Consider the following 19,595-nt stretch of genomic DNA (forward strand, 5'->3'; position numbering starts at 1 on the left):
TCCTTCTATGTATTTGCAAGATAAGCCTTCCCAGCACTTTTGTTGTCTCAAGTAAGACACTATTTTAATCAGACATTATTATGCTAAACCTTGAAACAGAATTACATTGTCTTGTTCCACACAATTTTAAGAGCATTTTCCATTCTGTGTGATGCTACCACATGTGTAATCTGCACTTGAGGCATCTTAGCATACACTAAGAAAAACACAGTCAAGGACTGCCCAGGAACCCACTGTCAGAATAAGCGTGCCATTCTGATCTGCTTCTGGATCATCTGCATTGAGCACATCATCCTTGCCTTTGAAGAACTTTTATTCTCCAACTACCCCTATTCAGATCAACATTAAAGATTCTGAGTTCAGAAGCTGCTGAGAACTTCAAAACCTTTAGAATTAAACACACATAGATAAAAAAAAAAAAACACCACACTTTTTTCTCTAACATGAAGTCTCTGGATATTTGTGGTTCCACAACTCTCGAAAAGCATGCCTATAACAAATCTTTCCACAAAGCAACACTCCAAAGTGCAGTAACATTTGCTCTATTCTTTTCATTATGTTCACTGTCATAATGAAGTGCCTATTTCAGCATTCTGCCTGCGAGCTGCAGGCATTAAGAGGGAAATTTCTCTGCTTACCTGGTAATCCCCTTTCAGTAGTAAGGTCCACCGATTCATTCAGCTGCTTGCAGCTTGGGGTAAACCAGACTCATCAGTCATCAGTACCAGAAGAATATCCTTCCCATCTAAAGAAATTCAGCCCTCCCCACAACAAAAGTTTCTAAAGCTAAAATAAAGCTATGCTACTTTCTTGCATCACGGACTGCACAGTTCTCTGAAAAAAAGCCGGGGGGGGGGGGTGGGGCGGGGGGGCTGTGAATGACGGGAATACTATGAATCATGATATTACTATCATCTACTGTTGAATCCTCAGGATTTGGAGATTGTGTCCGAGTAGGAGACCATGTGAACATTACAGAAAGGGGCGGGGGGGAGGAGACTGCAGAGGAAAGCTTTTTTATTTGCCATGCTAGAGTTCAGGCAGGGAACTTCCAAAACACTCTACCTGCCAGTCAATAATAATCTCATACTTCAAACCTTAGTATCTAAAAAAAAAAAATAAAATAAAATAAGAGGTAATCTTTATCTTTTCCAGGCACAGACAAGACTGCTGAAAAAATGATGAAAGCTGAAAACTGGATATGAGTTAGATGTTTGGTGTGCTGATGGGCAGCAGGCCTTAAATCATGATTTAAAAGACAGTAGCGAAGCTCCGCATTTTGCCTCAGCCGTTAAAGAGACTTATTAATTTTGTTGTCCCCACAGAGTTTGACAGACAATTGTCTTTTTCAAACATGCATTTCATGCTGAAAGGACTGATTTTTTGGCTTGGGCCAATTCCTTGTGAAGCACCCATCTGAGAGTCCGATGCTAGATCAAACATCAGAGACGGACATAAAAGGCCTTCCAAAGAAGGTACCTGGACTTCATTCAAGCCTAAGAACCACAAATAAATAAACAAATATATGAAGCTGACACAATCTCTCTCCTCTTCATAGACGTTAAGCCATGAGAGCACTGTATGGATCTCTAAGTTCTGAAAGCTTTGCTGGTAAAAAGCCAGCATCACGGTGGGCTGGTGGCAGGGAACTAACTCCGAAGCCAATGCTACAGAATAAACATGTGTGGACAAAGAAGGGGCTGGGGACAGACAGACACTAGATTATTCATACTACTGTAAGGTATGCCCTAGGAAGACTTTCAGACAAACACCTTGATTTACCCAAATACCCTTAAATACAAAACCTCCGATTTTTGAATTTCAGGAAAAAGCCACATCCTGTGTTTTGGGTGTTACACGAGTAAGGAAGTATTGAAAAAAAATCCTGGAAGCAAGTGGAAATTCATAAGTGCTACCCACACTGGGAGGAGCAGGTTATGCTTGCTCGTTGGGCAGCTCTACAGACACAGTCCTGCAGAATAGGCAAGTAAATTAGACTTGCTCTCATTAGACAGAGAAACGCTGTGAAAGACACTCCCACTCACAGCTTAAATTGTGTAACTTGTTTCTCTGAACGGTTCAACTAGCCAACAGGACAACTCCTGCTCCAAGCTGCACCCATCTAATTGTTAGCTAAAATATCTCACATGCATTAGCATTCACTGTTTTACTCCAGATAGCAACCGCACCATGAGTTAGGAGAACACAAATCACAGAGAAACACAAAAGTAGTAGTAATATTAAGACATCTAGTCTGTTATCAAGTCCTAAAGCAGTGTGTCGCACATCTTTCTTGTATGCCCTAAAACAATACATGAGCTTAAAAGAGGAATGCTTCATCTAACACGGGAAAACTTTCAGCCCTGGATAAGCAGGTTGACGTGGTTACACAGAAGAAGAAGAGTTGACATACACTGAACATGGCTACGCACGAGCAAGAGGAAAGCAAAAGGTTCAAGGGAGGCCTTGCCTATGCTCTTCAAACATCCATTTGGAACCCTTAAAAACACTCCTTTTGGCAACACAAAAGAAAAGAAAAATATAAAAAGTCTAAGCAGAAGAATTTTAACGGCACAGTAAACATATTATCAGCAACTCTACGTTCAGACACTGGCCTGGAACAGTGAAGCTGAGCGCTGGCATTCATCTTACACATCAGACCATGTGAAAAACGGACTGGATATCTGAGTCCACGAAGAAGCCACACTTCCACTAATGGTTCACCACAAGGCAATTCAAGTCTATTATCTGCCATTAGGAAGAACTTCTTAACTAACCTTCAGAGTATTGCTGTTTGGAAAACACTTGCCATTACTTTTTTTGCTTTCCCCATTTAAGACAGTAGGGTAAATTTGCCGTGCCACAAGATGTTTATTAGCTAGCTAAAAAAAAAAAAAAAAAGAAAAAAAAGAGATACTAAATACATAGTGATCACTGTGCTACATGAAGATGAATTAGAGATTTCAGTTGCTGTATTAGGCAGTTTCCCAGACAAGAGTATAAGAATTTAGGATGCATTTCCCTAAGTTTCCACATACTCTAGCAGCCAGAGGACTGGTGGCAAGTTTTTCCCAAAACAAGACCAAGTGTAGTAGAATAAATCACCAGTATGTATTTGTTTGCTCACTATTTGACAGATCTCATACAGAGCACATAGGTGCAACCTATTCCATCAAACGCCACCATGGGTTATTATCCAAAGCACATGGAAACTCCAGTAAGGCATTTGCAAACATACCCAAACACCTCTAAGAGCCTTACTTGGTCTCTACAGCCAGAAAGGCAGGATTGGCATTACTTTCTTTCTAATTCCTAGCATTCCTCAGTTCAATTTCGTTCAGTATATTCATTAATGACCTGGATGATGGGACAGAGTGTATCCTCAGCAAGTTAGCTGATGATACCAAGCTGGGAGGGGTGGCCGACACTCCAGAGGGCCGTGCTGCCATCCAGCGTGACCTGGACAGGCTGGAGAGCTGGGCAGAGAAGAACCTAATGAGGTTCAACAAAAGCAAGTGCAAGGTCCTCCACCTGGGGAGGAAGAATGTTAAGCACCAGTATAGGTTAGGGGTGGACCTGCTGGGAAGTAGTTCTGAGGAGAAGGAGCTGGGGTTCCTGGTAGACAGTAAATTATCCATGAGCCAACAATGTGCCCTTGTTGCCAGAAAGGCCAATGGAATCTTGGGCTGCATAGGGAAGACTGTGGCCAGTAGGTCGAAGGAGGTCATTCTCCCCCTCTACCCTGCACTGGTGAGGCCACAACTGGAGTACTGTGTCCAGTTCTGGGCTCCCCAGTTCAAGAGGGACAGGGAACTACTGGAGCGAGTCCAGTGAAGGGCAACTAAGATGATTATGGGACTGGAGCATCTCCCTTATGAGGAAAGGCTGAAAGAGCTGGGACTCTTTAGCCTGGAGAAGAGAAGGCTGAGGGGAGACCTTATTATGGCATACAAGTATCTAAAGGGTGGGCTGAAGGAGGATGGTGCCAGGCTCTTTTCAATGGTTCCCAGCGACAGGACAAGGGGCAATGGGCACAAGCTAGAACATAGGAAGTTCCGTTCAAATACACGGAAAAACTTCTTTACGGTGAGGGTGACAGAGCACTGGAACAGGCTGCCCAGGGAGGTTGTGGAGTCCCCTTCTCTGGAGATTTTCAAGACCCGCCTGGATGCAGCCCTGAGGGATGTGCTTTAGGCAATCCTGCTCTAGCAGGGGAGTTGGACTAGTTGATCTCTAGAGGTCCCTTCCAACTCTGAAGTTTCTGTGATTCTGTGATTTTTTGGGTCCCAGCAAGCGCAGAGGGAAAAGAACAGAGAAGGGAATGAAGAGCTCAAGTAGGTAACCTTTGGAGAAGCCAAAGAGCATTTCACTGCTTTTACCGAACACAAGGCGGTCGGCTGCACCATCAAATTCACTTACAATAAGTGTTGAAAATTTTGTGAACTATAAAAGGAAAGCTGCATTTGTTGGTAGCCAGACTGAAAAAAATAAATCTATTACTTATAGATCTAATGCTAAAAATTTGACAAAGTTCACTCTCAGAGGTAAGTGACCCAGAAGCACTTCAGGTTGCAGTGCTAATTGCCTACAAACAAGACCTCCCAATAATTTCCAGCTCAAACCACACGGGATACCTTTCCCTCTGTCACCAAGACACTCCCCAACAGATTTAAGGAACAGTTACATTTTGTGTGGACACCCCATGAGTTTCCTTCATGTTACATTAACATTCTTCTGAGCTGAAAAGCATGCATCTTCAGCCGAAGCTTATCGTCGACTTCCCAGCTGCCATATTGCCACCTATCATGAATACCTGATAAGCCAAAGATAACAGCCCCACACATTTGTCTCTGTTTCTTTAAGCATAAATCTGACAGCAGCAACTTCTACAAATGAGATTAAAGTGTTTTTGTAAAACTCATGGAATGGTTTGGGTTGGAAGGGACCTTAAAGATCATCTAGTTCCAACCCCCCTGCCGTGGGCAGGGACACTTCCCACTAGACCAGGTTACTCAAAGCCCCATCCAGCCTGGCCTTGAACATCTCCAGAAAACAATATTCATATTTTAGGTAGCTAACCTGGGAGCACTTCCCAGTGAGGGAACTGGGATTGTTCAGCCTGGAGAAAAGGAGGCTGAGGGGAGACCTTATTGGTCTCTACAACCACCTGAAAGGAGGCTGTAGAGAGGTGGGGGTCGGTCTCTTCTCCCAAGTAACAGGCGATAGGACAAGAGGAAACAGACTCAAGTTGCACCAGGAAGGTTTAGACTGGATATTAGGAAAAATTTCTTCACTGAAAGGGTTGTCGGGCATTGGAACAGGCTGCCCAGGGAAATGGTTGGATTACCATCCCTGGAGGTGCTGACAGACATGATTTAGTGGTGGCTTTGGCAGTGTTGGGTTAACGGTTGGACTTGACGATCTTAAAGGTCCCTTCCAACCTAGACGATTCTATGATTCTATTATCAAAGCATGACTGTCAGACTTGAGTAAAAGTCTAACCCTCCAGGAGAACTCACAAAGACCACCAGGACTAACATATGGCTCTTCCAAAGCAAGTGAGAACCCCCGGTTTTTAGCTTCGATATCAGGAATCAGATACAGACTTTGAGGGAGCATGGGTTACACTGCTGTGTTCTGCAACAGCTCACGTCCGGCTGAAATAATATCACAGCATTTCCCCAGACTGCTTAGGATCAATAATAGGCATTTTTTTACCTTTATTCTTGCACAGCTCCACATATTGACATCTTTACAATGTCCGGTATCACCATGTTAACCAAAGTTGTTTCTAGCCATTTGCTTCAAAACAAAGGCTACCACCACTCACACTACCAAACGACAGGCAGGACAAGAAAGAAGACAGAACCACCACAGCCAGTGACCTCTCAGGGAAGCCGGCAACCTTCCTCTAGCCGCTGTCTGCAAAGCAGCGGTCCACCTCATGCTTTGGGAATCGTTTCAGCTTGTCGTGTTTCTTTTGTTCATTTTCAGAATCAGGCAGGATCCCAAATTTTTTGGCCTTGGTTTTCAGTAACCGCAAAGCCTGAACAAGCCTGTTCTTAGCTGCCAGCGCTGCAAAAAGCTCCATGAAAAGTTTTGGGAACTTTTACAGAAAAGGAAGAATGTCACAAAAGTCCTGGCCCATGCAAACTTTAGGTGAGACTTCGCCATAGTCACTGGGTGCACGTTAACTGTACCTGTTAGTGCTTGCGGAAGGTTTCAAAAGACATTTTCCACTTCTGCTGCTGCTGGAGCGGTGCCAGCTGACAGCTTTCATACCCATGGGAAGTGGCTAAAGCAATGCCGGTCTGAACATGACTACATTGCAGGAGCTCTTAATAATAAGATGCATTCTGGAGGGCTCCTCTGTTTAGAAATAGTCGGGTTTTACTGTTAGGGGCTATGCTGACGCCCTGGGGAATCCATGTTAGAAGTGTTCCACTTTATGAAAGGATGTCCAAGATTAACAGACCTCTACTGATACTCATGACTCAACAGCTGAGTTTCTGTAGTTTTCTGAAGAAAGATGGAAGTGGCTTGGTGCACGGCAACTTAGAACAATAATATGGACAAGATAACCATAAAGATAGGTGTAGACTTAAAAAAAAAAAAGTAGGGGCGGGGGGCAGATAGAGGACAATCAGGTGTTGCAAAAAATTTCAAATTCTCTAAAATGGTATGTTTCCCAGCAAAAGTAACAAACTATAACTTTTCCAAGTTAAAAGCACAGATATCTTGAGTACTGTGAAGACTATTCCTGAAGCTGGAACAGCAAGGTAGACTCTTCAGTCTGGAAAAAAAGCACCTGGGGATACAGTAGAAAACTACAAAGGCATCGACAGCAGGTCAAGTGCATAGGGATCAGCTGCTCACTGCCTCTTCCAACACTAGGGATCATAGGCAAGGCAGGTAAAGTCAAGCTCAAACAAAACCAACAACGAATCAATGCAATGGGTATAGACCTGGGCAGCTATTTAGCAGGGGAGAATACGAAAGATGTCCATGTAAGCTCAAGGAGAAACTGGACAAGTACCTGGAAGAGAGATTCATTATGGGCTACCAAGTAAACCAGTCAAAATCCAAAGCTCATGAAATCTGAACCAGAAACAGTCAGGGGATGGAAAGAAGAGTCATCAAACACATGCTTTTCTTCTTAATCCTCACTAGGCATCTACTTACTGCAACTGTAGAAGGAAGGTGGGCTAGATGAGTCTTTGATCTGAACCAGCACAGCCATTCTCACACATTCAAGTGAGGAGACAGGGAATTACCTCTTCTCCTTCATATTGGAAGAGATACCCTTCTCTCCACTAAAAGGAGAGACATTTCCCTTCTGCAAGTGTGGATGTTGATTTCAGTTGAAATTAGACAATAAACAATGTTCAATTTACTTTCCACGTGTCTCCACTTTGGAAGTCTGTCCTTGCAACCCTGCTCTACTTCACAGAGTTAACAAACATATCTTAAAAGCTTATCAAATTTAATCTTAAGAGCTGTTCCATGAGTTTTCATCTCCACAGCTCCCACTTGAGGTTTTTCAGAACCAGAGTGCTCCTATAGTTAGGAAACTTCTAATTTCCCTCCTGACCACAGCCAGCTTTTACCCATCTGTTCTTGTGCCAACAATTGTCTGAGTTAAGCTGCAAGCCCTCTGACATGTTCACAATAATGGATCAATGGTCTACTACAATGAAGGAAAGCAAAAGGTCAGATCTGCATCACAAAACACCCATTTAATTTTGCACCCAGAATTCCAAATTACTCCAAATCCCAGAGAACACAGTTGAAACATACACACATGCTTCAGATTCTGCATTAGCCTGCTAATGTCAAGTGAAAATGCAAAGGGTTTTTTCTTAAACAGAACCCTCAGACTGGAAAGAATATAAAAAATAAGCACAGACCTGTAAATATCTTTATAGGTATATTACATATAATTATGCAGCAAGTCATTTACACAATAAGCATAACAATAAAGAGAAAACAAATTAAGATAGTAATAAAGTATAAAAAAAAAACAACTTACTTCCCAATGTTTTCAGGTAGTGCTTGCAGAGAGATGTCATTTACTGAAAGACACGTTAGATTCTGTAATTCAGGAAAGCTTTCGGGCAACCTATGGAGATATTAATTCAAATCAAGGACTTGCAGCAGAAGTGTTCATATTCATGTAATACATACCGGAAAAGAGAACATGTAGTAGAAAACAAGAGTCTATTTAGCAAATACTCACAGAGCGAGGCATGCCTAGAGTCCAGCATGACTCTCAGAAAATTCTAAGGATCACAATAGGAGAAAAACCCCGTGACTTAGAGACTTTAAAGCTTCTTCTGTGTCACAGCACAGGTAACATCCCTGTCTCCTAGCTCCTCTCTTCCCTGCCCCCAGTTTGCAACTTTAAAAAGCTACAGGGCTTGAGAACATTTTAAGTATTTTAACAATTTTTTTAAAAAAATCAAACATATTAAAACTGTATTTTTTTCACTATAATTTTCCTGTGTCACCTAGATTAATTAGGTTAATTAAACAATTATTTTTATTCAGGCTTCAGTTACATACATACTTACAGTGTGGCCATTTCATATTAGCTACCAGGCTGCTCTTCAGTTGCTGCTTTTTGAAGAAACAGCCTGTTCACCATGAAGACTGCTGTTACAGCATTTCACACTTACTGGTTCACAGCACAACAGCATGTAATCCCTCCCTTCTTACGCTATAAAATGCAGCCGTATGCAAAACACTCCCAAAGTTCCCAAAGCCTTTCGGTCCATCACCTGGCTGGTCTGCTGCAAGGCTCGGCTTCCCCTCCCCTTGCATGGATGGATTCTTGTACCACTGCTCGCCAGCCGCCGGGTTGCACCAAGCAGCTCAGTTTGCAGTTGCACATAGGCTAAAAGGGACGAGGAGGTAGAGGAGGGGAAGCCGCAGGCCCAGCCATCCAACTTCTGCTCGACCCCCAGAGCATGCAACCAAAGCTTGAGCTGCAGCATTTGGTTTGGTTCCTTGCTCTCCCCATCACCCAGCTCAAGGCACACGGTATGACCTGCAGGCAACTAGCCAAAAGGAGCCTCACACCTACGGGTAAATACAGCTGTGCGTGATGGGGAAAGAGGAAAAAAAATTACAATGGGGGACAGGGGGCTTTTCATGTGCTCAATTCCATCCTGCACTGTCATTTTCTGGACCTTATTAACAGAACATGCTCAGTAGCTCAAAAATGTGAGCTCCACTCTAACTATTCATTACCATTTAGGCTCTAACAGGTTTAAGACTGGAGTTAAATGCTCTGATTACCTTTTGGTCAGCCCCGACGTGGACAGCTAGTTGGACTAGATGATCATCGTAGGTCCCTTCCAACTGAAATATTCTATGCTATCTATAGCATATAGTGTAATTCCAGTCTAATTACAACTAATGAGCCTGCTTTTTATTAATATAAACCTGAAATAATCTGAAAACAGCTAGAAAAATGGTCTGCCAGCCACTTTTAATGCTGCAGGTTCATGAATGATTAAGTTTGACAATGAGGCAACATACTGTATTAGTGGTAGGACATTGATTGGGAAGATCTCTAACTGGCTTTCAAGCTTAGAGGAAATAAGGACAAGAATCAATGGCTAAAAAAAGTTCCAGGATATCACACAGGAAAATAAATCACTACTAGACTTTCCCACTCTGCCTGGGCAAATTACTTCCAACACCTACACCCTGCTGTGTAGGTAAAACTGAAATTCTGGATCTCGTCACAGAAAATACCTGGCAACCGTGTGCAAACAGCTCCTGGTATCTGTGTTTTCCAACTTAGGAAACTGCTTGGAGTGACGTTTTCCAGGACACACGCACACTTTGGAGCCACTTTATCAAGAATTTTTAAGATTCCCTTAAACTGTCAACAAAGAGTTATGAGACCTATTTCAACCCCATCAAAAAGCCTTTCAACTCTTCTGTTAATTCCACTCAGCTGTAGCTGTGTGTTACAACTACTGTTTAAGGAAAGACACGACTTGGGCCTCAGGCCTTATTCAGCACAAAAAAAATGGGGAAGAATAACGCACACTACTTACAGACAATTTTCATTTCAACACCACGAGATGCAGCTCTGAGCTTTATGCGCTGCACGGTGATGCCTGGGAAAAAGCTGTTGGGTGACCCTCGCCACTTGCGTATCTAAGCATCAGTTCAGCCTCAGTTTGCTCTACTGGATTTTTGTGGTATTATTATCCTCAGTATATAAATGGGCTACAGAGGCACGGGGATTAAGATCACAAGTGTCCCTTTAACGCTCAGAGAGGTGACTTTCCAGAGACCTTAGGACAGACTGTGGGTGACATTCAAAGGGCACTTCTGAAGAACCTCAGCTGCGCACGTGGGAGAAGCCGCCTTGCAAAACCGCTGCAGCAGCTTAAGACATGACAGACACCCTCCCGTTTGCTAGCAGCCCTGCACCCCAGCCAGCCAGCTCATCCTGCCAGTATTCCCAGCCCATCCCAGTGCACAGCAGAGCAGGCTGGAGAGAGCGAGCGCCCACTGCGAATACTCTGGCTTATGTGACTTGCTCAGCATCACAAAGGAGCTCTGTGGCACCGGCTGGTTTAGGAAACAGTTCTCCAAATAGCATTCAGAGCTGTCAACTAGCAGATCACCTCTTTCTCCAGCCTCATTTCACTAGATAAATTCCAAATTCTCCAGCAAATGGAACAGAGACGTGTCAAGAAAACTCCTATACTAAAAGTGTGCGTAATCCCCAAACTCCAGCTCATCAGACTGCAGATCAGCAGCAGCCGTAGCAACCACCGACACATGCGAGGCATTTTTGCCACATGTTACTGCATGTCACTGTGTCCCAATTGACGGGAGGGTGATGAAACGCTTGTCCAAGCTTTAATCATTAGTAAAAGCCATTATCTGCAGCAGCTGATCTAAAGTCTATTCCAAATTGTCAGGCACCTGGGTTTGTGCCAATGCATTTGTGCTAACCATTGCCTGATCTCTCCCAAGTATGAGCATGGTTTTCCTATGCATTTAAGAAGAAGAAAGAAAATTACTTAAGAGACAATCAGATTTACATTTTTCCTGGTTGGCTAACAAATTTCATCCCCTCCCAGGAAAGACGCATATCACTTTTTAAACCTGAGCTTTTGCTGCAGTCCCTGCCAGAGACAGACACCATTGGCAAGATTTCATAGAGATCCTAGATCATAATTTTTAAGGGCTTATTTAAAATTATAATTGTTACAGCAAGATTGTAATTCTGGTATGGCAAGTACTAAGAAGAAGGTGGAAGTTACCTAGTCAGTGGATTCCCACTGAAATCTGCTACCTGTAGTGCTCTGCAGAATGAGATGCTTTCTGGTATTTCAGGAATATCTGCAGAAGAAAAAAAAAAAGAAAAAAAATTGTCAACAACTACTGCATCTAGACTGAAATGATTGCCTCATTACATTCAGTAACTTGCTACTGCAAGGAGTTATCTTGGCATCTTTCAAGACATTTCAACACCCAAGACTGCTTCACATCCACATCCATGGCTATCGCAGCAGAGCCATTTTGTGCTTTTCTACAACCCAGTTTCCCCCTCCTGCCCCACACTCCTCTTCCTGATCCTAGACAACTCACCTGTCCTTGGACTGATCTTTATCAGCCTCTGCCCATCAGGAAAACAGGTTCTCTATGTGCTAGGACAGTCCTAAAGAACCAATTAAAATCTGAACTTCTTGTAATTTCATCAATACACACCCACAGTCTGTGCTGGCGGAAAGTAGGCGGGGAGGGAAAACTAGGGAAGGAAGAAGAGTATGTGCAGGTCTCTCCACCTGTAACATACAGTTATGGGAGCAGAACCAGCCTCCCTCACACTAAACCCAGGTAACCTGAAAATATTATTCGAACTGATGGGTCCCAAGTAACCTGAAAATATTATTCAAACTGATGGGTCTCAAGTAAGTGCTAATGCACTATTTCATATGGCCAGAAAGTAATCAGAGATATTTGTATGTGAAAACAGAATTTTTTTTTTCAAGTACCTTCAACATAACACATTTACCTACTGAAGTTACACACGCTATCTTAAAAATAAAATTGTCTTCTGGGCCTCTTACATCAATCAAGCTGTATTTCCACAAATAGGCTGTGGGTCCTCTGTGTAAGTCCTTGATTACTGTCATTGAGATCCAGCAAAAATGAAACAAACATGTTTGGTTTCCTTGTTTAACAACTTAGATTTTTATGGTTCGCTTTGAGAAGAATTCAAAAAGAAAAAAAGGCAAATCTCAAAGTAAAAATCAGACTTCTGTTTCCAAGTTTTTTCCTATTTCCTTTTTTTTTTTTTTCTACAGAGCATTACATCTACTCCATCTCCTCTTCCCACTGTTCTCATCACAAAGAATACTTTGTGAAATTTCATAGATCTTCCTCAGTTCTAAATATGTTGAAAAATATTTGGAAATTACGTCTCTTCCCACTCAGCTGAGTAACTCAGAATTGACTACCTATGTATTTCATTCAGCTCTTCGCTCCAAAAGCGGTGTGATGGATAAAGGAGGGAAGGAGGGAGGAGAGTACCTGCTCACCAGGTTCATCTCTTGCCAGGTAATCTGAGCAAATGCATCTGTTTTGAATGATTCCCAGCTCAGAACTGAACCCAGAGCCAACAAGAACATCTTCCAAACCCACAGGTCACCAGTTGTGTACGACCAGTAAAGGGGCATTAGAGAAGCATCTCCTGGGAACCTTCTTCTTTTTCCTACATGAGTGGGGAGGGCTGGAGGGAAGGAGGGAGATGGGCACCCCCAAGCCCCAAATGGGTTTTACTCCATGCCTAGAGGTGCTTCCTCTTGGACTAGAAGAAAATCACTCTTGCCTCACGAACCCCAGTGCTCCCAGTACACTCCCCAGGGAAAACAAAAGCAAAGCCACCTGGGGTGAGGTTGGCATGCAGCCGTGTGCCCAGCACAAATAGTTCCCTCGGACACTGGGGTGAACAAGAATAAACTACTCTTAAATCTACACAAACACTAAGGCCCATCAACAGCCATAGTTGTCCCATACAATGGAATAGGTGACTTTAGAGACTATGTCCCATCAGAGATGTTTTATATCTTCTTACCTCCCCCACCCCTTCATAACAGCTGCGGTGTTTGAGGGAAACAGTTGATCTTTCCTAGAAATACCACAGCAATGAGATAAATTCAGAGTGAACCATAAGGTGAAGCCTTTGAGGTGAGGTCACACCAACTCCCCAAATCAGGAGTAAGAGAGCTCGCTCCTCTGAGGCAGCTTGTCTCCCAGGAGGACCAGACCACATGGCAGGACACCAGCCTGGCACCAAGGCCAGAGAGGTGCGGGGGCTGCAATTTGGGATCCGGAGAACAACCAAGCCTCATGGTCAGGCTCTTCAAACCTCTCCATGGGTTTCACCTCATTCACAAGCCCAAATCCAGCACAGCATGCACCAGTGACGCAGTCAACAAGCAGATTCTCCATGAAGAACCCTGGAAGTAGCCGTGAAGCTACTGCAGGAGCCACAGGGCTCCCAAATTTAAATCGGGGACGCGTGACCCACCAGCCTATTGCAAAGTGTCACATTCACAAGGGCCTCTGCTGACCTCACTTCAGGAGTCAAAACCTCACACTTTATTCCTCTTATATGGTAGGGACAAATAGGTTTGAATAGTAGCATTTCAGTAACTTAAAAAAAAAAAAGTATCATTAAGATTGCCTGATTCAATGATGTCCCTGCCCATGGCAGGGGGGTTGGAACTAGATGATCTTTAAGGTCCCTTCCAACCCGAACCATTCTGTGATTCTATAAGAGTGATAAATTCTCATAACACTCTAAGCACTTTAAAGCATTTGCCTGTCACTAACACTCCACAAAGTAAAAGCACTGACGTCATTGCAGGGACATTGCTCTGAAGTAAGGCAGCGTAGGTAGGCACTGCTTATAGTTTGGACGCATTTGCAAATTACAAAATCTGTTCTGAAAATGAAATGCACTTTCCCAGCCCAGATATTCCAGACTATGAAGTCACTACACGAGCAAAAATCTTCAACAAGAAACAGTAACAGGCACAAGGAAAAGAAGGGAAATTCCATTTCTAAGTTAAGCATTTTTTTTTCTATCTGAAGTGCATTTTCCTCCCTGCATTGATACTTTTTCTGTACCCGATTCATTTTTCTCCTCCACCTAACTGGACAAGGGACAGACAAAAATTCAGTGCAACTCTTTGACCTGAGGATCATTATACATTTAGTAAGTTCAACAAGGTTGAAATGTAACTCGTTTTAATTGCAAGGCATCTTAAAAAGATTCCTCAGGCAAAACACAACCAAGTTGTGACTAGATACTTAATCACTACATGTGAAGACTACTGTAACATTGCATTGATTAAACGAACTCAGAAGAGAAAAGGCAAGGAGCATTTTAGTATTTGACCAAAAAAAACCCAAACTCAGAGACATTATTATAGCAAAGAAGACGATGGTTCATAATAGAAGCATTGACATAATCAACTGAAATGCAACAGAGGATATTAAAATATATAAAGAAGTCCTCTGTCTCTTGATGGATTAAGCAGCTTTCACCGTTACTGTTGACTGCTCGATTTTCTTACAGACATTAACACGTATATCTCTGCCAATACCAGCAGCAGTAAGGTTGAATGCTTTTCTTGCCACTGCTGGATAACCAGCTCAAATCCTACTTAAATATCTAGGATTCTTCTAATGCTACGCACTGACGAATGCTCTACATTTACACGATGCCCCAGATGTTCTGGCATACAGATTGCACTGCATTGCTAATAATAAAGCCATAAACCAAGCATAAGCCCTGTGACGCGTGACAATACAAATACACTGGCAGCAAAAAGAAATCATGCCAGCAGAAGTGGATGAAAATCAAGCTTGGCAGTCATGTACATAAGAGGGAATATTCCTCCCCCCCCTTCAAAATACCTCTTCGGACATTTATTGCTCTAGTTTGCACAAGAATTTGCTAACAATCTAGCAAGTTTTGTACATGTGACTTTAGAGGTAAGTTTGACACTAAGGAATTCTGTAATGTCTGAATGAGAAAATTACTTCTAAAAATCCTTTTGTTTGGTGCTAATTTATTTTTTGTTGAGGACTTTTACAACAGTGACATCTCTCAATCCCCATTCCCCCACTTACTTTCTTCTGGTGGCTGGGAAGGTGGGGGAGAAGACAGCCTTCATTTTAAACTGACAAAACCTTTTGTATGGTACATTTTTACAGCACTGTATATCGAATTTCCAGAACTGACAATATTTTTTTGTCTACCCAAAGGCTACATGGCCAGCATCCTTCACACATTCTGAAATGGTGAACATGATTTCCAATATCTAATCAATGTTGAGACAGCAGTGGCCAGGAGGGTCCCAGGCTGAGACAGGGCTACCAGACCAGAGCTACTCCAACAGTGGACTCCAGCTTAAAGCGAAAAGTGTTTTTACAAGCACTTAGTTGAAGTCTCAGATGTGCCACGTTCCTGAGGGAGAGTTTACAATGTTCAAGAGTCTTTCAGGAAGCAAATACTGGACGCTGTTATATTTTCCAGCTATGAACGTGACGCAGAGCGCTGTGCTTTAGGAGGGCTGGAGCTGGCACACCCCATACACCCCAGCAGCAGAAGTCAACTGAAGAGTCCTGATCCAGACAGTCATAGCAGAAGGCCCACCACCAGGTATGTACAACACAGGCAAGACACCTTAACCACTTAGTGATTCATTAATGTATTAAGCAGTTGATTAGTTTATACCAAATGTACGCCCAGGAAGCCCATTCCAGGCTCAAAGACAGTAAATTCATGCAGCATTATGCCTCAGGAAAGAGATAACCAGAGGTGAACTGGATCTCATCCATCCAGTTCAATACACAGAAGAATCTTCCCCCTGCCTCTTCTCACATATATAATATACAATACCTACTGTAGTATATCACACATACACACACGCAAGTTCCAATAAAGCACTGAGCACTGCAGTGCTCGTGTGATTTAGGAGCCTAGAGGTTTTCTTCCCACTTCCACAGAGCCTCCTCTGCACCACCCACTGCAGAGGGGCCTCCGAGACGGCTGCCCTTGGGAAAGCTCTCCCACCCCACTCTCCACCTCCTCCACCTTCCCAACATGGGAGGAGGAAACTGTCCACTTAGCCAAATACCTTGTAAGAAAGAATTTGTGGGGCAAATATTACTTTGTCTTTACGAAGGGCTCTTCAAGCTGCAAAGCCCAGCTGAGGAGGCTGTTGTCCCCCAGACGCCACCACCACATCTCTCTACCCTCCCCCAAAGCAGCCAAGTGGTCTCCAGGGGAAAAAGGGATGGAGGAAGGTCACTCATCCTCTCCCCCTCCATTTCCACATTAAAATCATGACATACCCAATGATCTGACAGGCTTTTTTTTTTTTTTTTTCCTAGAAACAGGAAGGTTTTGCTACTAGGTCTTGAAGGCTGCAGTAATCAACCTCTTTAGGTAAATGTTACAGTTTCTGGGGCACAATGTGACAGGAGTCATACGGTTCCGGCAAACTCTCTTGAGATTCAAGTGGCTCTTGTACAGGTTGTAGCATTTTCCTCTTCAAGCTCTGAGGCTGAGGACAGACCAAATACAAGAGATACAGCTCTTTTAAGACCTGTCTTTGCAACTTGAAGGAAAATTCACGAACAGGTTCAGGTCAGGTTTTCTCAACTAAATCCCTTACTGTATAATTAACAAGGAACTGAAGCGAGGTCCGCATCTCATTGCTCCTCTTCATTGCTTCTGGATAGGTCCCTTTTCCAAGGGAGGAGCGGAGCAGGGGGGAAAAAATCCTCACAAAACTGCATTTTATGGATACATAGATATTAAGCAATTTACTTGAAAGAAAACTGTGTGGGGACACAAAAACAATCTGGTTTTTGAGCAGATAGCATGCGGTAAATCCATAGACGCTCTTTCTCAGATGCAGGAAGAAGCAGTGACAGAGGAACTCCCATATGGATTGCCTGATGTTTAACGCTTTAGCCAATATTTCAACAGGACAAAGGTTTTGGTCTCCAACTTGTCCTGCTGCTTTCAAAAAAGAAACCAAAACACCTCAATAAAAATACCAAAAAATAAACAAAACTACCCCCCTAAAAAAAATGCAAACAAAAAAACCCTTCAAAATCCATAGCCTTCTCTTGTATTTGGGTGAAGACAGACACTGTTGCTAGATGTGCACGCAAGTACATTAGCAAAGTTTCCTTAGAAAAAACAGCTAAATCTGGCAGAATATACCATGATGGAAAAATCCACTTTTCTGTAATCCATTTAAAAATAACACCTTCTAAACTTCTCTAATTAGATTATTCTGTCATGAGATTTCACTTATCTTCTCTTGCCCAATCACAGCTGGCACTTGGTCCTTCTTCCTTCCCCTCCCAGGTGACGAGGTCCAGCCTTTTCTCTCTGACCTTACTTCTCCTGCTGCATATAAAGCTCACCTCCTCCTCCAATTTATCAACATGAAATTAATTTTAGAGACACAGATTCACAAAGTACAGCTTTTACATCGCTTCTTCAAAGTGAGCAAGAATTTCTACATGTCTGTGGGATTCCGCAGCGCTCCAGAATCTAAAAGCAATTTGCGGTACGTGTTTCTTTCTTCCCCTGTACTCTGCTTTGTACATCGATCCCTGAACTTCACGTGTAAGACATGATGATGATAATGTTTTTTAAGCCCAGGATTTAAACTAACCTCAAGGGAGGGGCAGGAGACAGTGCAAAGAAAATATATGTCACTAGAAAATATACGTCACTGACCCCAGGCTAAAGCTTAAGATCATCTGCAGTAGTGCTTCACTACCACAACAACCCAGAATAGTCTCTGGTGGGATGTCCCATGGCTTTCAGGTGTTCATAGCCAGGGTTGCAGAGAGTGCATTTACAGGAGACTTTCTTGTACCAGGTAAGACATGTCCACTGAGGAGCAGGAGAGCAACTCCTGTTTGTCCGTAAGTGCTCACCTGGACACAAAGCAGTTCAGAAGGCAAACAAGCAACATCCAGCAGTTGCATATGTTAACAAAAAAGATGCATTTGCCAACTGTACTGCCTCACAACACAGCTTGCTGGCTGCTTTTTTTTCTTTTTCTTGTCCACCGAGCAAGGAAGTGTCAATTCATATTTATTTCTCAACTTTCTGGATTTTGCTATTTACCACCAGACTTGTACCAGCACATTTGTGTCAGGGCAGCCGGTGGCAGGCAGAGAAGAGGAGGATGTCCCGGAGGAGGTCTCTGCTCGGATGCCGTGGACATGCTGCAGAGGTGGACAGCCAGATCCGAGGCGAGAGCACGGGACAAGAGGCAGCAGCTGTGAGATGAGAGAGCAGAACCCATGTGGGGCTTCAGGGCAGGATCAGAAGACTCAAGAGTGATTCTGCCTAATTAGCTTATGTCCTCACTGTAAAATAGCTGGGTCGCCAGTCCAGGCTGAACTGAAACAAGCGTTCAGGCCTTTCCTCTGTCAGTATTTCTAGCTTGAAAACGCTGGTTATCCTGCTTTCGGTGTTCGGTGGGGGAGAGGGAAAGTGGGACACTTACCCACTTTGCGGGCAGATGGGAGGCAATCCTACAGATGGCACATACGTCTTTGAGAGCAGAGTAAAAAGGGAAAGCACTGGTGTGCATGCACTGATACAAACAAGTGAGCTGAAGCTCCAGACAGCGAAGCAAAGATCACACACCACTCTTCAGTGTCACGGACTGATGCTCTGCAGGTCAGCTGCTGCATGCTCACCTGGTCTTCTACCGAAGCTTTAAATGACTTGTTGAATAAAATGTACCTATCACGTAATGCACAATGAGTGTGTTGTCCTGAGGACGACTGAGTTCTCTAAAGAGACTTTTAATTAGGTTGTAAAGCAGCTAAAAAGAATAAACACTTTGAATAAAAAGCAGTAATATCAAACCGCCTGCAAGTGAAAGCAGAACAGTTAAATACCGTTACTGTTGATTTCTGAAAGTACCCTGATGACTGAAGACAAAGCAAACCAAAAGTTTCTAAATCTGCAAGCATAATCCATTTTGGAGGCAAGCAAAAAAGTAAAAATAAGGCTGACAGAGCATTTGGGACAATCGCCTGTTGCTGCCAAAGACTGACTTCCAAAATCTTGGACGCTGCTCAGACTGTCGGCCATGCACAGCAGCAGCTCTCTCCTTGCACTGCAGTGTTGTAATGATTGGGATGCTTCTGAGGAGCCATGTCTACTGTCAGGGTAATCCTGAAGCAGCATATTTATCTTTTATGATATCTATAATTATTTTCACGTAAGTGATAGCATATTTGCCATAACATGGCAACTGTGTTGGGAGAGGATTTTGGAATGAGAATATCCATATGTCATCAGAGTTGTGTCCAGAACAACTGCACTATCAATACAGTCGTAAGCTCAGTTTAACCAGAAACTACAGAAATGGGTAGCACCTAATAGGTCACGTAGCCAGAATCCATCTCTACAGTAGGTATGAAACTGTACCCATTAAATGAACAGTATTATTCTTATTGGATATCAAAGTAAAGAACCACGTTGAGATTTTGGTATCGAGCAT

The 19,595-nt window shown here is 43.2% G+C and overlaps 1 protein-coding gene across 1 annotated transcript in view; it reads right to left on the reverse strand.

Annotated features, from left to right (window-relative positions):
• Nucleotides 1–19,595, reverse strand: part of LRRC1 (leucine rich repeat containing 1) — a 71,866-nt gene that overhangs the window by 30,447 nt on the left and 21,824 nt on the right. Inside the window, exons 3-4 of the mRNA XM_054195310.1 lie at nt 11,292–11,370; nt 8,030–8,119 (exon numbers count right to left, since the gene is read on the reverse strand). Coding sequence (XP_054051285.1) covers nt 8,030–8,119; nt 11,292–11,370 — 169 coding nt within the window. The remainder of the gene's footprint in view (nt 1–8,029; nt 8,120–11,291; nt 11,371–19,595) is intronic.

This window comes from Rissa tridactyla, chromosome 3 (assembly GCF_028500815.1).
Source record: "Rissa tridactyla isolate bRisTri1 chromosome 3, bRisTri1.patW.cur.20221130, whole genome shotgun sequence".
NCBI classification, from domain to species: domain Eukaryota; kingdom Metazoa; phylum Chordata; class Aves; order Charadriiformes; family Laridae; genus Rissa; species Rissa tridactyla.